Source organism: Cebidichthys violaceus, unplaced genomic scaffold, assembly GCF_023349555.1.
Source record: "Cebidichthys violaceus isolate CVI_PGR_0920_01 unplaced genomic scaffold, fCebVio1.0.p SCAF_25, whole genome shotgun sequence".
Lineage (NCBI taxonomy): Eukaryota > Metazoa > Chordata > Actinopteri > Perciformes > Stichaeidae > Cebidichthys > Cebidichthys violaceus.
The window spans coordinates 3,985,071-3,999,228 of NW_027176428.1; the positions used below are offsets into that span (position 1 = coordinate 3,985,071).

The 14,158-nt window shown below is 43.8% G+C and overlaps 1 protein-coding gene across 3 annotated transcripts in view; it reads right to left on the minus strand.

The window, feature by feature from the left end:
* Positions 1-14,158, minus strand: part of plxna1b (plexin A1b) — a 181,101-nt gene that overhangs the window by 51,837 nt on the left and 115,106 nt on the right. For all 3 annotated transcript variants that reach the window (XM_068720224.1, XM_068720222.1, XM_068720223.1), the window contains exon 10: positions 8,373-8,573. In XM_068720224.1, coding sequence (XP_068576325.1) covers positions 8,373-8,573 — 201 coding nt within the window. The remainder of the gene's footprint in view (positions 1-8,372; positions 8,574-14,158) is intronic.

Genomic DNA, 14,158 nt, shown 5'->3' on the forward strand with positions numbered 1-14,158 from the left:
TTTGATACAAATGTCAACAGCTCAAAACACAGACCATTACAAAATACTAAAGCAACCAGGAGAGGAAGAGACATACTGTAGGTAAGAGAGTGTTATGTTAAATACAGAATAGACACTTCGGAGAATAGAGTGATACATAAATAAAAGACAAGAAGATACAGTGAAATGGGCAGAGGGAGAGCAAATAAATCTCAAAAAAATGAATGTGAAATGATAAGAATAAAGATGTAAAAGTAGGAGGTGAGACATTGACCCACAATATTCTCTTAACCAGCTGAACCTGTCACTGAAAACTGAGGGAGGCGAGACAAGGATACATGGATGGAGAAGGAGGGGTGAAGGAAGGTATCAAGTAACAAGTACCGTCTGTGAGGGTCACCACCTGATAATTAGTCATTTTGAAAGCATGTGCAAGCTGGACGGCTAAAAATACCAAACTAGCCCAGGGCAAGCCCATACCTGGGATAGAATAGGTTACACTCTTCCTCTTTCCTTCCTCCCTAGCTCTCTCAAGGTGATGACGTCTGCTATAAATATTAAGATCTGACCAAACACATTTTCAATCGAGATAAATACTAGATTCAAAATAGTTTTGTGAAGCAATTTTAACAATTTAATTGGGACGGAGCAAAAGAGAAGTAGTGGACAGAGACTGAATGTTGGCCCATGTAAAATGTGCTTTGCCAGTGTATAGCAAATAGTGTATGTCAACGTATAGACACAACTGTGCCATTTTACACACACACACACACACACACACACACACACACACACACACACACACACACACACACACACACACACACACACACACCTTCCAGACAGATATGGCTTCCTAATCAAGGATCAAGTGGTAATCCTTCCTATAGCTTAGCGTGTGTGTATGTGTGTATGTACTGGATGTGTGGGGTCAGGCGGTGTGGAATCAGCCTCCGCTCATAATAGGGACCTGTTAGCCAGTGCTAATCGCTAATGCTAACAGGATTGGAGGGCATGGCCGGACCCAGCTACCCAGCTTATCTCTTGGACGCACACACACAAACACACACATGTGCATAGTTGCACACATACTCTCTTCATTGATGTAAATAAAGAGAGAGAGAGAGAGAGAGAGAGAGAGAGAGAGAGAGAGAGAGAGAGAGAGAGAGAGAGAGAGAGAGGGAGAGGGAGAGGGAGAGGGAGAGGGAGAGAGAGAGAGAGAGAGATAGAGAGAGAGAGAGAGAGGAGGGGGAGAAAAGTGCTGGCTTGAGGGAAAAATAATGCTGCCATAGCCAGTGTTTCTTATTTTCTAGCCTACACATTAAGCTAGTGTAAGCTTACTAGACTTCTCCCCGGACAAAAGCCTGAATTCTGGTCGTTTGCAGAAACGTCCCTATTTCCAATACCCTAACCCTTTTCCCCCTTTCAACTCATGCCATTCTTCTGGTGGCCATTCTCCCCTCGCAAACTGCTCAACTGTTTTTCTCGCAAGCCACCAACCGCCCAAATCTATTTACTCAAACACATGACTGCTGTACCGCACCACCTATGCAGCAGCACTCTGCGACACAAAACACATGTGCAAACAAGAGGAGCAATTAAAGGACTGACGTTGATTGAGCAGTAATTTACTTATTTTATTAACTGGCTGGGGTCTTGGTTTGGAGTTTTAATGTATCTGTCGGTGGATATTGCTCATGCTAACTGACCAATTTATATTTGTTTTACAGAAAAAAATTATTCGGCCAGTAGTGAAATATGTGGCAGGTCACATGTGTGCCAGAGGATTTCTGGAAGATGTACCCATCACTAGTTTTAGATACACTCCCTGATTAAGATCACAGAGTTTCTGTCAAGTTCTAGTCAGCCAGCCAAATGCACTATTCACACTGAGTCTGTGCACTTTTACTTTGATCTCTGATACTTAAAGTTGCTATTCATGAACTTTGACAAGTTACTGCTAATGTGTTAATGTTTCATTCTGCACACGTTCATTTGTTTGGGGAAATACATATTCTAATAAAAGTTTCTCATTCATTCAATTACAACACCAAGTGTAAAGGCTAATATGGAATATTATATGTTACGTAATGGAAATGGAGCTTGGTTAAAACACTGTTGATATCAACTAAGTCTTCAGCAGCATACAAGACATTCACTGTAGGTTATCATGCAAAACAGACTGAGGCTACTGCTGTACTGGATTTAAAATAGCCCCAAATGCATTCAGACAGAGAAACATGGAGGCAGGCAGAGGAGGTCCCCCTCTGGTTATACCACCTTCTCTTCGCTCCTCTCTTCTCATCAGGCTAATAGCACAAGACTCTTGCTATGACAATCACTTCAGCAGCTTCCCTCGCCCATCAATCCATCACACAGAGCTGAACACATTGAAGGGTGGAGCACTGCTTTAAGAGATGGACAAGATTTAGAGTAAAGGTTACAAATTGTAGCGATGCAAGGAGAGAGGCAGAAATGAGAAATAGATGACGAAAGTGAGGTGGAGGATGGGTGGAGGAGCTGGCATATGCTGATAGCTGAGCAGCAATTAATTCTTATTTATCCAGGACAGGAGCGTGGGAGCTCAGCTTTTCACCTGTCAGAGAGGAGGAGAGGCAGAGAGCCAATGACGGGTAAGAGATGAAGAGGAAGGAGGAAGCTGGAGAGGAGGAGGTAGAGATGGAGACAGGTAGATGACAGAGAGAGGGAGGGGGCATGTTGGGAGAATGAAGGAATGAATGAGAGGAAAGTGAGAGAAGAGTACAGGAAAACGCCTTCGCTGTCTTCCGTCCCCGACTTTCAGTTGCTTTACAGGAAGATGGATCGGAGAGCAGTCCGCGTCAACAGGAACGCACAAGTTACCGAGTTAATGTGTTAAATTGCGTGAGCACCAACAAATGAACGTGACCTCATTGAATTCTCACAATCTCCCTGACACAAACAAACACTATGTAGTGCCCCAGCATCTAAATGGGATCCGTGCTGTCTGAGGTATCACATGATTTGGGAACAAAGTAGTGGAACAACGAATGGTTCTCAATCTGCAGCACTCCAAAAATAAATCCAAGAGAATTTACCATGCACTTTCAATCCGCCCTGACCCTGAGATCGCACGAACACGCACACACGCACACGCACACACACGCACACACACACACACACACACACACACACACACACACACACACACACACACACACACACAGTAAGCCAATTAAAACAGTGTCAGTGTGTGCTGGGGCCGACTGCGGTGGCAGGTCTAGTGCTTATATCTCATTAAACTGTGCCAGGCCATGCCAGACCAGGCTGTACCATGCTCCGCTGCGCCTACCCTCCACCGACCAGCGCCAAGGCCCTCATTAGCCTTGTCTCTGCCACCGTTAGAACTGGGTATGTGTGAATTTATGTGTACAGTATGTATTCAAAATGACAGGATTTCTTCCTATACAATTTACACCATTTAGTTTTTATAGTCAGTTACATCTTTGAACGAATCCCCTAAACTCCAGAAAGTTTTCAAAGAGTCAGGAGAAGTTTGAATCAGCACATGTGTTTCATGTTTTCTCTCAAACACACACAAGTACACAGACACCACGTAGGGGTGTGTGACACTATTAGACCAGTGTGGTTTGTGTTGACTACCTTCCCTGCAGACATGTTTGGCCTCTTCTCTAGACCTCTATTTGTTCCATCTATCAATTTATTCATCCATCTATCCATCTTTCTTGTCTGCCATCCTTCTCTCATTTCCCATCGGAAAGGGAGCAGATTATTTGTCCTCTCCTCCAAACCCCCCCTCTGTACGCTCTCATTGCACTCTCTGCCTCTTTCCCCCTTCATCCATCTCTTCTGTCGCTCCCTCTTTTTCTCCTTGTATCTCCAACTCCAAACTTCCCTGCCTTTCTTTTACTTTCCTTCCTCACACTGCTCTCTCTCTCTCCTTCTCCAAATCTGTAGAGCTGCTTTCCCCTTCTGCTGTCGTCCTGTGTGTGTATGTGAATGTGTGTGTGCATGAGCGTTCGTCTCCACTGCCCGACTGCAATTCATCATCATTTTATCTGCCTTAATTGGATGCCATCAGGGCCCCTGATACTTCCCATTTCTCCTTTAACAAACAGCTGCTCACTCCGCACACAGAAGAACAACACACAGACACACATCCTATCCCAAACTAGATTTTCTCCTCCTGCCCCTGTGTCTGCTGCTTTCTTCCACTGGTGAAAGAGTGAGAGAAAGAGGGTGATGGAGTGGCCGGGTGGTTTATCAGACAGAAGGTAATGGTGTAAGGCCTGCGCTGATATTATCTGTCCTCTGATTCCTGCCCTCCAGGGAGAAACAAGAAAGAGGGATGAAGAGTGAAGGAGAGGAGGGGAATGGAGACACTGAAGTACAAATGGGCAAAAGACTAAGAACAGGGGGAGATAAAGGAGCAGAGAGGTGAAAAAGTCTTGAATAGTTCTCTCCTCTCAACCTCGGCCTTCGAACAACGCCCAGCTGCGATCCGCCAGCCTCACTGACCTCAAAGTGTGGTCATTTCTGTGTGCAAGCGCTGTGTGTTTACATGTGTTTATTCGCTCCCATGGCCCCTCTGGCGCTTCCCAGCTCACAGCTCAGCTTCTTATTGTCCTTTACACCTTCACCTCTGCCTCTGATTGGCCCACACACACCAGGAGGTTGCCCGGGCCAGGTCAGAAAACGGAAAGGAACCGATTAAGACACCAGCTTGTTGTTTTGGTTGCTGCTGACCGGAGTCAACTGCTACCATAAGGACTGGCGGATGGCTCCGTATGTGTCAGTGGTAATGTGGGCTTGTTTGGCAATAAGAAATATGGAGAGGACTCTTTTTTTTTTTTTTTTTTTAACAAAATGATCCGTGTGTTTCTCTAACTTGCTATAGGACTTTGGACAATCTGCCATTTCGTCAAATCTCACAGGTTCCAAAAATGTTGAATTATGTTTGGCTCGGCACCCAACTTCAAAAGTGAGAAAGGGAAATTGAGTAACAAAGCATGTTTTCCATAATAACCTTCAACACAGCAAAAAATGCTGAGAGCTTTGAACATTAAGCAAAAACCGTACCCCAAACATTTGATTCTTAAAAGTCCCAAAACCTTGGACTGCTTGTTTCATGTTGTTTCTCCAATACTGCATTCTTTCTCATGTCTTGTTTCTCTGTCTTCTTTGCTTGCTCTTTCCCTCTTTGGGATCAGTTGGTATGTACAGTAACCCTATACAGAAATACCATAGCATCAATATTTTTACCCCCATAAGCAGATATGGAAAGTCAATACCCAACAAGCTTAGCATGGAGCTGATGTTACACTATCGTATGTCATGTGTGTCACATATACAGTAGGTTATTGACAGCCTCCTGTTAGGCGATACTATATAAGAGTCTTGAGTTATTATGGTAAGTGCAAACGGAATAAAGTATGGGAAACTGGAGTTTAAACTTGATCCGACGGTGGCTATCCTGAATATCCTGTCAATAGTTATCTTCTTTTGGATAGTGTGATGATATTATATGAAACAGAGGAGAATGAGTTTTGGCCTCAGGGGAGACTTTTGAGCCGATTTTCTCCCTCACACCCTCTCATCTCCCCCCCTACTCTCCCTTTCACCTTTCTACATTCAACTCACTTGAAATTGTGTACTACGCTCCAATTCTGCCCTCTCTCTTTCCCGCTCCTCTCCATTATTACTTTATAGAAATTCACGCCACAGTCTTCCCTTGTCCTCGTCTTTCCTACAACAAGTGAGTGAGTGTACGCCAGTTTGACACAGTGGTAAACACTTATGTGTATCTCAAACACAAGGCTAAGCTATGGATTAGCACTCCTGTGTTTTTCCCATTGATTAGCAACCAGCAACCAGCAATACCCCAATAGGTGTGTTGAAACAGCAGGGCCAGCACACACATGCATAGCTATCCTGGGATCCATAGCCTAAGGCACAGTGAAGGATGCACATGTGCGCACACACGCACAGACACTGATTAACCCCCATCCCCATAGCTGTGTGCATAACAGATGAAGTCTATTTCTACTGCAGAGTCATACATGATTCATTGAGTTGGTGCTGAACACTGTCAAAGTAGGAACAAACATGGAGGGGTGCGCATGAAAAAGTAGAGGTATGATGGTCTATAAACGGATAAACTAATATTTAAGACACTCATTCTTGTGAAATATACTGCTCTGGAGCTATAATAAGACTCTCATTCTAATAATTCATGACACATAATTACACTCATAAGCTCAAGCCTGGATGAATTATGCCTTAATGGCAAGTTCATGCAGCTGGCACCTTTTTCATCCACAGAATCTAACTATGGCCTCATGTAGACTCGACGCACGGGCTGCATCGATATCTTACCGCACAGTCAAGTTGCCCCACTAATTGCTAACAAGGCCTAAGCGCTGACAGCCCAAGGCTAATTGCTGCTAGCATGTCTGCTTTGTGGACATCAAATGGAGAAATTCAGCTTTTGGCCGGGGTTGGGCTTTGTTGCTGATTAGCAGTGGCCTTGCAGCTACAATAAACAGTCAATAAACAGACATCTCTGTGGAGAGACAACCCTATCGCTAGCTAATTAGCCCTGCCTTCACAAACAACTTGCTAGCGTGTGCCAGCACCTGAAGACTGCCCATCGATACAGACAGAATCAAATGCTGCGCTGGCTGTCACAGCGGCTACCCAGCGAGCTTTACAGCTAAAGAAAGACTGCAGCTGGTGAGGACTGTATACGTGTCTATTTGACTGTATATACTTGTGACTGTTATGACAAGGTGTAGTATATAGAAGTGGTAAAGATCTTTAAAGGTGCTACAGCTTATTAGCAAGAATCGACGACTTCGAGATGTTTGTACTTTATTTTAATCAGTCAAAGACTTTCTTCCATGTGCGACACATTGTGGTGACAGCCGCAACACCCTCATCTAAAACAAAAATTAACGGCAGCAGCTCTCATCTCATGCCTTACATTTTATGTTGAGATAGGCAGAGACAGGGACAGGCAAGCGGCAGAAATAAGTGTGTGTGAGAGAGAGAGAGCAGTGAGGAGAGTAGGGAATAGAAGGAAAAAGACAGTATGACAGACGGAGGGAGGTGGGAGAGCCAGAGAGAAAGATGAGCTCTACAGGTAGAGAGAGGAAAGGAGAGAAAGAGGTATAGAGTCGAGGTGTAAACATGATCAATCCGCTCCCAACTAGGTTCAGAGACAGACTTCCTCTGCGCATTTTCAGCCTCAGTGAAGCGCAACGCTGGCTACCTCTTATCTGTCACGCTAGTTTGAAGCCTCACAAACATACACGTACACGTATATACACACACACACACACACACACACACACACACACACACACACACACACACACACACACACACAGCCATATTTCCACTCACAGAACAGGCAGCGACCCACATGCATAAACTCCTCTGCCTACCTGTAAATCCTCAATACACACACACACACACACACACACACACACACACACACACACACACACACACATTCTTATTAGAAAACCTCTGCAAAAAAACATCCTTGAGAACACTTTAATCCGGCACACACCACCACTCATCCCTTCTTGCCGCAGAGGCATAGAAAATCATAGAAGCAGAACAGAAACTATGATGGCTGACCACTGCAGCTTCACACATCATTAACATCAATGATGAAGTATTGGATGATGACCTGTCATGATCTCACCCAGTGCACACTAAGGCTTCCCCAGCAATGAAGGCTTATCATACGTGTGTCTGAATTCAAATAATGTCTAAGTGAACTCTTCATGTCAATATCTATTTGCCAACTATCAGTTCAATGCAGGAAGATCAGCATTGGATCATTTATCTAGAGCGTGACCAAGCCAGTGTCCAAGTGGCACACGGGGATCCATCAGGACAATGAGCATGTTAGTGTCCAAAGTGGTCATTAGTTGAAGAAGGCCATTATTTAAACCCTGACCGAGTAAATGTCCTTACTGGGACCATGATTCAGTTACCTAGTTCAATTGATTAGGTGAAGAGTAATAGTGGTAAATGACTATACTATAGCCTATACAGAAAACAAAGCACAGGCCATTCAGTCTTTACACTATTCAGGAGTTTTGGACATATTAATAACTAGTGCTTTACAGCATGTGCTTCTATTTTGTGAGTGTGTGAGACTAAATGGCATTCACCATTTTCCTCTTACCAAACGGTCTGCATCATTCAACCTGAATCCTCTTGATACACAATACAGTAACTGAATTATTTCTGTAAACAACACCATCCAATTTGTTTCCCTATAATGTCACTAGAACACACCACTATCACATGCTGTGTTCTCCACCACGACGAAGGATCACATTACCCACATCTCCTATATGCTAACCCTTCTCACTCACTGCTGTTTTCTGGCACTGGATGGAGGTGCTGTTGAAGCGCAGGGCGGGCACATTCTGGGTCTCCCCCTGGATGTGGAAGACACACTCGTAGTTCCTCTGTCCTGACTGGGGCTGGGGCAGGTTCTTGGCAGCTAAGGTGATCGGCTTTGTCACCCCGACAGGGATGTAGATCTGGGTTGAGGGAAGGATCTGAGGGCAGTCCTGCAGAGACAAAAAAAAGAGATACTTTTAGCTTTTTTCCCCCCAAAGGAGACAGTTATAGAAGGAAGGGAGCGAGCTCCTGAAATGCAAGCAAACAAGGCACAAATAGCAGCAAGATAAGACAAGGAGTGATGAAATAAATCACTTGTTTGTTGACGAGAAGAAAAATAAAGGCGAGCAAGCCGTGGGTTACGTTTGACTTCACGCCAGATTTGCCACAACGCACTCATACTAAAGAGCTATGCTGTGATGCAGTCTTCACATGTGTTACAGGCTTGTGCAACACTCCCACTGCCGTTGCACCAGATATAAATGCTGCACGACAACACTTGAGCAAGAGAGTCTTTCATACAAAGTTCACAATAGATTATCTACCCAATAAAACTATTTGCATCACAACAGTGCTGCATTGTTATGGCAGGAAGATAGGCTCCAGTGTATTATGTCCATGTGTGGAGTGGAGTAATGAGCTCATGAACTTTCAGTTCTGCCCAATATCAGTGACTGATGTGTGCACACACACACACGCAAACACGGTCTTGTTTAGATCATCTGGGAGCAGCCCATTCACTGGCTCACACCACTGGAGTTCACCACCCTGGAGGTCTGGGCGTGTGTCCTCACATGGATGCATATGGACAAACAAGTTTCTTAATGTACAGTTGGATTAATGTGCGCCTACGCTTGCACATGTTTACTTCACTGAGGCAGAATAAGAAAGGACAGTCCACTCGGTATGTAATGTTTCCTAGATATGCATGTGTTCATGTGCTGGAAGAAATGAAGTCATTACTGTGCTCATGCCGTGATTTGGCAGCGATGCAGATCTCGTCAACACAGATAATGAGAGAGAGAAGGAACAGGAGGGTGGGTGACAGATCTTATATAATATGAGTTAAAGTTTGGGTGGAACTAACCCACCCCGTGTCATACAGTTTGAGCCAAAAGGATAAGAAAACAGAGCACTGCTGACAAATCACATATTTCACAACCTAGAGAAACTGTTAAAATGACTCACATAATAAGAGACATGTGGCAGAAAGAGAACTTTCTTTTAAAATAAGGAAAAAGGGCCTGGAAACCGTGGACTTGATTCTGAGCAAGCATTCACCTAAATAAACCCAAACACATATTGCAGCAGTGTTTTAACAAAAGAAATTTTCAAAATATGTATCAAACAAGATGTACTGTAACAAGAGTACAGAAGAGCCTGAAATTGACAGCGTCACGTTGCAGGATAGGACAACATGTTGACATGTCAGAAAAGCTTGGGATAGGAAAACATCGACCAGATCCTTGTAAAATATTCACTGCACATTCTCTACTTCACTTCTTGTTGTATCTTTTCCTTTAAGCAGATAGCTGGCTCCCCGTCAGTGAATTTTTCTTTCCCCACCTCTCCTCTGAGCTGTTGTACATTAGAAGCTACAGCGCGTCCCTGGGGCCTGAACACAATGCCGGAGTTTGTTCATTAGGCTGCTTAGCCCTGGCCTTGTGTGTCTGATCACACACAAACACATGCATAACACATAATGAGAGAGGGGAATACTAGAGGAGGAAGAAGAGGGCTACAGAAGACCTGGCGTATAATCAACTAGGAGGAAGGTGGGTGATGGGTGGAAAAATGGATGGCACAAAAGGATGGAGTGAGGTAAGGGAAGGGTGGAGGGAGGGAATGGAGAGAAGAAGGAGGGGGACGTGAAATGAAGGGAGTGGAGAGAGAGACAAGGTGAGTCAAAAGCATGTGGAAGGAAGCGAGAAAGGAAAAGCGGAGGAGGCGAGTTTAATTCGGACAGAGCAAAGTGAAACGGGAAAGTCAAAAAGCTGTTGATGCGAGGAAAGGAGAAAGAGAAAATGAAGGGTCAAAGGAAAAGACAAGAGAGAAGACATTTTAGAAGAATGTCGTAATCCCTCTACACCTTTTCTGTCTCTTTACCCATCCCATCCCCTCCATCCATCCATCCATCCAACCAACAGTCAAAACCACGTACCCAAGCCCCCTGACAACATCCTACTTAATTATCAGCCTGGAGCCTCGGACGACACTTGGAAATTGATGGAGGGGGCCAGAGATGGAGCGAGAGAGAGAGAGATGGAGCGAGAGACAGAGAAGAAAGAGATTTTGCACTTGTGGCTTTTGAAGTCCTGCCTCAGTAAAAAAGATGCTCATGTCAAAAGCTGTGGGCTTGCATTGTCAAAGGTGCCCAAGTAAAATAAAAGAGGGTTTCTGAGCATCCTGCTGCTCGAGATAACTGTGTCAGAAGCTAGCATAGCCTCTAGTGCAAGCTGTAGCTAACCAATGTTTTATTCATCCCTCTATTGACTTTGTGTCAGCTCAGCTGTCTGACTGTCGTTTTCTTTGGCAGTCCTCTTTCCTTACAGCATCCATGTGCTACATTCTGTCCTATGTATCACAAAAATACAGTAAATACAGCTGACTGTGCAATATGTAGGTATAAGTTGCTCTCTACATGCCAGGAAACAGAAAACAGGTTTTCTGGGAGACATGAAAGAGAAAGAAGTGAGGTGTCCTGCCGCTTTGCGAAATGAATCGGAACTCCAGCACTTTACATGAAACTTAGAAAAAACCTACTAAAATGGCAATGAAAGGCACTATCAAATGGATCAGTTGGGATAGCTCATTGATGCCATTGAGTTCAGAAATCCCACTGTACGAAGCACCAAATACAAGACCCCATTGCGTTCAAGACAGAGAGGAAAGGGGTTCTGGGAAAGAGATGGAATTAGGATGGAGGAAAAAGAGGATATTGATGGAAAGCAAGAAGGATAAAGCAAAAAGTGCTCTCGAAGAGAAACTATTTCATCAGTATTGGTGACGGGTGGCAAAACAGTTCAAAGCCGGCATTAGGGTTACAAAGTGCAGAGTGCATTGAAACAATATTTCACAGAGCGGATTTGTTTGAAGTTAGAAGAAATCCTTTTTCTCACCCCCTTTTTCCCAACTTCTCAGCTTTTACTTCATCTGTGAAGATGGATGCTATGGTTGTCTTGGCCAGATGTAAAACTTCAGAAGGATCAGCAGGGAAGGAAGAGGAAGGAGAGTGTATGTGTGTGTAGTAATAAGTGTTGTGTGTATGTTTAAATACTACATCGGTGGGACAGGGTGCATGCCATAAATGGCTCAGTAAGGGTTGCAAGTTTTAAAAGGAGCTGAGTTTCACTACACAAAAATCCCCCTGAGCAGGACCTGATTTTGCACGGAACAGCAGCTCGCTTCATTATAAGGTTCACTTTGTCTTCTATAACCGGTGAGAGCCTTTTATAGTAAAGTTACATGTGTGCGTGAAGTGGAAATGAAGCGTGAAGGAATGCATGCCACAGATGGTTTCTCCACACCAAAACAAGGCACAAAAACATCTGCTCTATTTCGAGATTTTGATCACTGTCTTTGCATTCCGACATCTTCATAAGCAGTTTTAACACCAACAGATGCAGAGACTGTTGCAGAAAACTGCCTATTGCCAAATTTAAAATTCTTTGTTTCCGAGCACACAAACAAGCGTTGGCCAATAACTGTGAAATAAGCTCTCGCACCCTGATTGGATTGGGCTGTAAAAGTGTGTATTTGTACCTGTGTTTTTGAGCAAGTGAATGAGTGTTATTGTGACAAAGTGTGTGTTTATGGTGGCGGACGTCCAAGTCTCCAACTTCGGTTCAAAGCCAAGCACCCAGAGGGCTTTCCTTACCTCTCCGTGTTTGTTTTCCCTCAAAGGCTGCTGTTAGCTTTGTGCCTAAAGCTAGCACCACTGTTTCCGTTTGTTAACAGTGAAGGCATGTACAATTATGTAGATTATCAAGATGCACTGTATATATTACCTAACTGAAAATCTCCTGCATACAAACAAAGAGGAAATATCTTCTGGAGACAAAAACAAGCCCAAACCATTATTCCCAACAAAAATATTATTACAATGCTTGACCTAAATATTTTTGCATCTTAGTGCCAACACCCAGACGCCAGTTTTGATTTAATGTCGCCATGAGCTTTCTCAAAGCAGAGCAGCTGTCATTCTAGGTCAGGCCTTTTCTAAAATATTCCGTCCTTCATTTCAAATGCACTCTGATGTGTACCGCACCACGTCGTTCCACACCAATTGGAAGAAAAAAAAAAGTAAAAGAAAAAAATTAATAAAACAAGTGTTCAGCGGGCGGATGAGATAATCTCTACTCGCAAGCGAGCAAAACACCTTTTAACATTCGCCAAGAGCTGATAATGAGACAGTCGGCAAGCTAGTGTGCATGTGTGCGTGTGTGTGCACGCAGATACGTAGAAGGTGAGATTAGAATCAAGACATACTGTAGATGGGGTTGGGTGGAAGATGAAGACGAAAGCAAGAGCAGGATGCTATATAAATAAATAAATGTATTAAAATGCCAAAAGAGTTCTGAAGGCTCTGGCGTAGCCTGACAAGATATAAATTAATAAAGCTCCAAAAACACTGCGCATATGTAATGAGGCGGGTGTCTGGTCGTTTTTTTAAAGCCCCCCCCCCCCAATCCAAGTCCATCTATAAATAATTAATTAGCCGCCTCTGTGATGTGGGGACTATAGATCAGGGAGGAGAAAAAATAACACGCTAAATAATGAAGTAAAGCGATATGGGGAGCCCAAGGGAGAGATGAGATGGCATGGGTGGCCACAGAGGAGCGAGAGGGGCACACTGGTACAAATAAGAGGGACAGTGTGAGTGTGTGTGTGTGTGTGTGTGTGTGTGTGTGTGTGTGTGTGTGTGTGTGTGTGTGTGTGTGTGTGTGTCACAAGATCCTGACAAAGGGGTATATGAATGCTCCCCCACCGCCTGTCGACATGCCCCCCCAGGCTTTGTGACAGAGGTCTCACGTAGGAAACCAAAGAGCCGTCTGTAACCTTGAACTGAGTCCCATCTACTCCTTTTTACGATCCACTATACATTAATATTATATTACAATATATGGCAGTGGGTGGATCCTTTTATCCAAAGTAATGTACATGACATGGTGTGTCATATGTTTTGGCTGTGTGAAACTCCAGTGGGAATGAGAATGAGAACAGTTTTAGCATCTGAATTGTGCTGCTTTCTGGTTCCCCTTATGGATATTAATTGTAAATATATAGAAAATATAGAGAAGAAGAGGGCAGGAAGAAAGCTTAAGTGTGCAGTGAGATGATTGCTAACTCAGATAGTGCGGCGTTATATTGTGGCAAGGCAAGACATACGGCTGGTCGATTTTTAGATGAGAAGAATCAGGTTTTGAGAAAAATAGCATACATCATGATTAGGCACATGATAAGGACATTTTTTTATTGTGCTTTAATTTCCATCCACATCATTAATGGAAGTCTGCTTCCAAATCATTCATTAATTAGTATAAGCCATGTAATATCATGTCATACATCACAATGTCAAAGCTAGAACCACATATTATAGCAGCTGGCCAGCAGCCTTGTTGTTTATTGCGTGGGTGTTTTTTGTGTGTTTTTTGTGTGTGTGTGTGTGTGTGTGTGTGTGTGTGTGTGTGTGTGTATACCTCTTTGGGACTCATACCAACTACAGGGATGAGAAAAGCAAGACATAAAAAAGCCT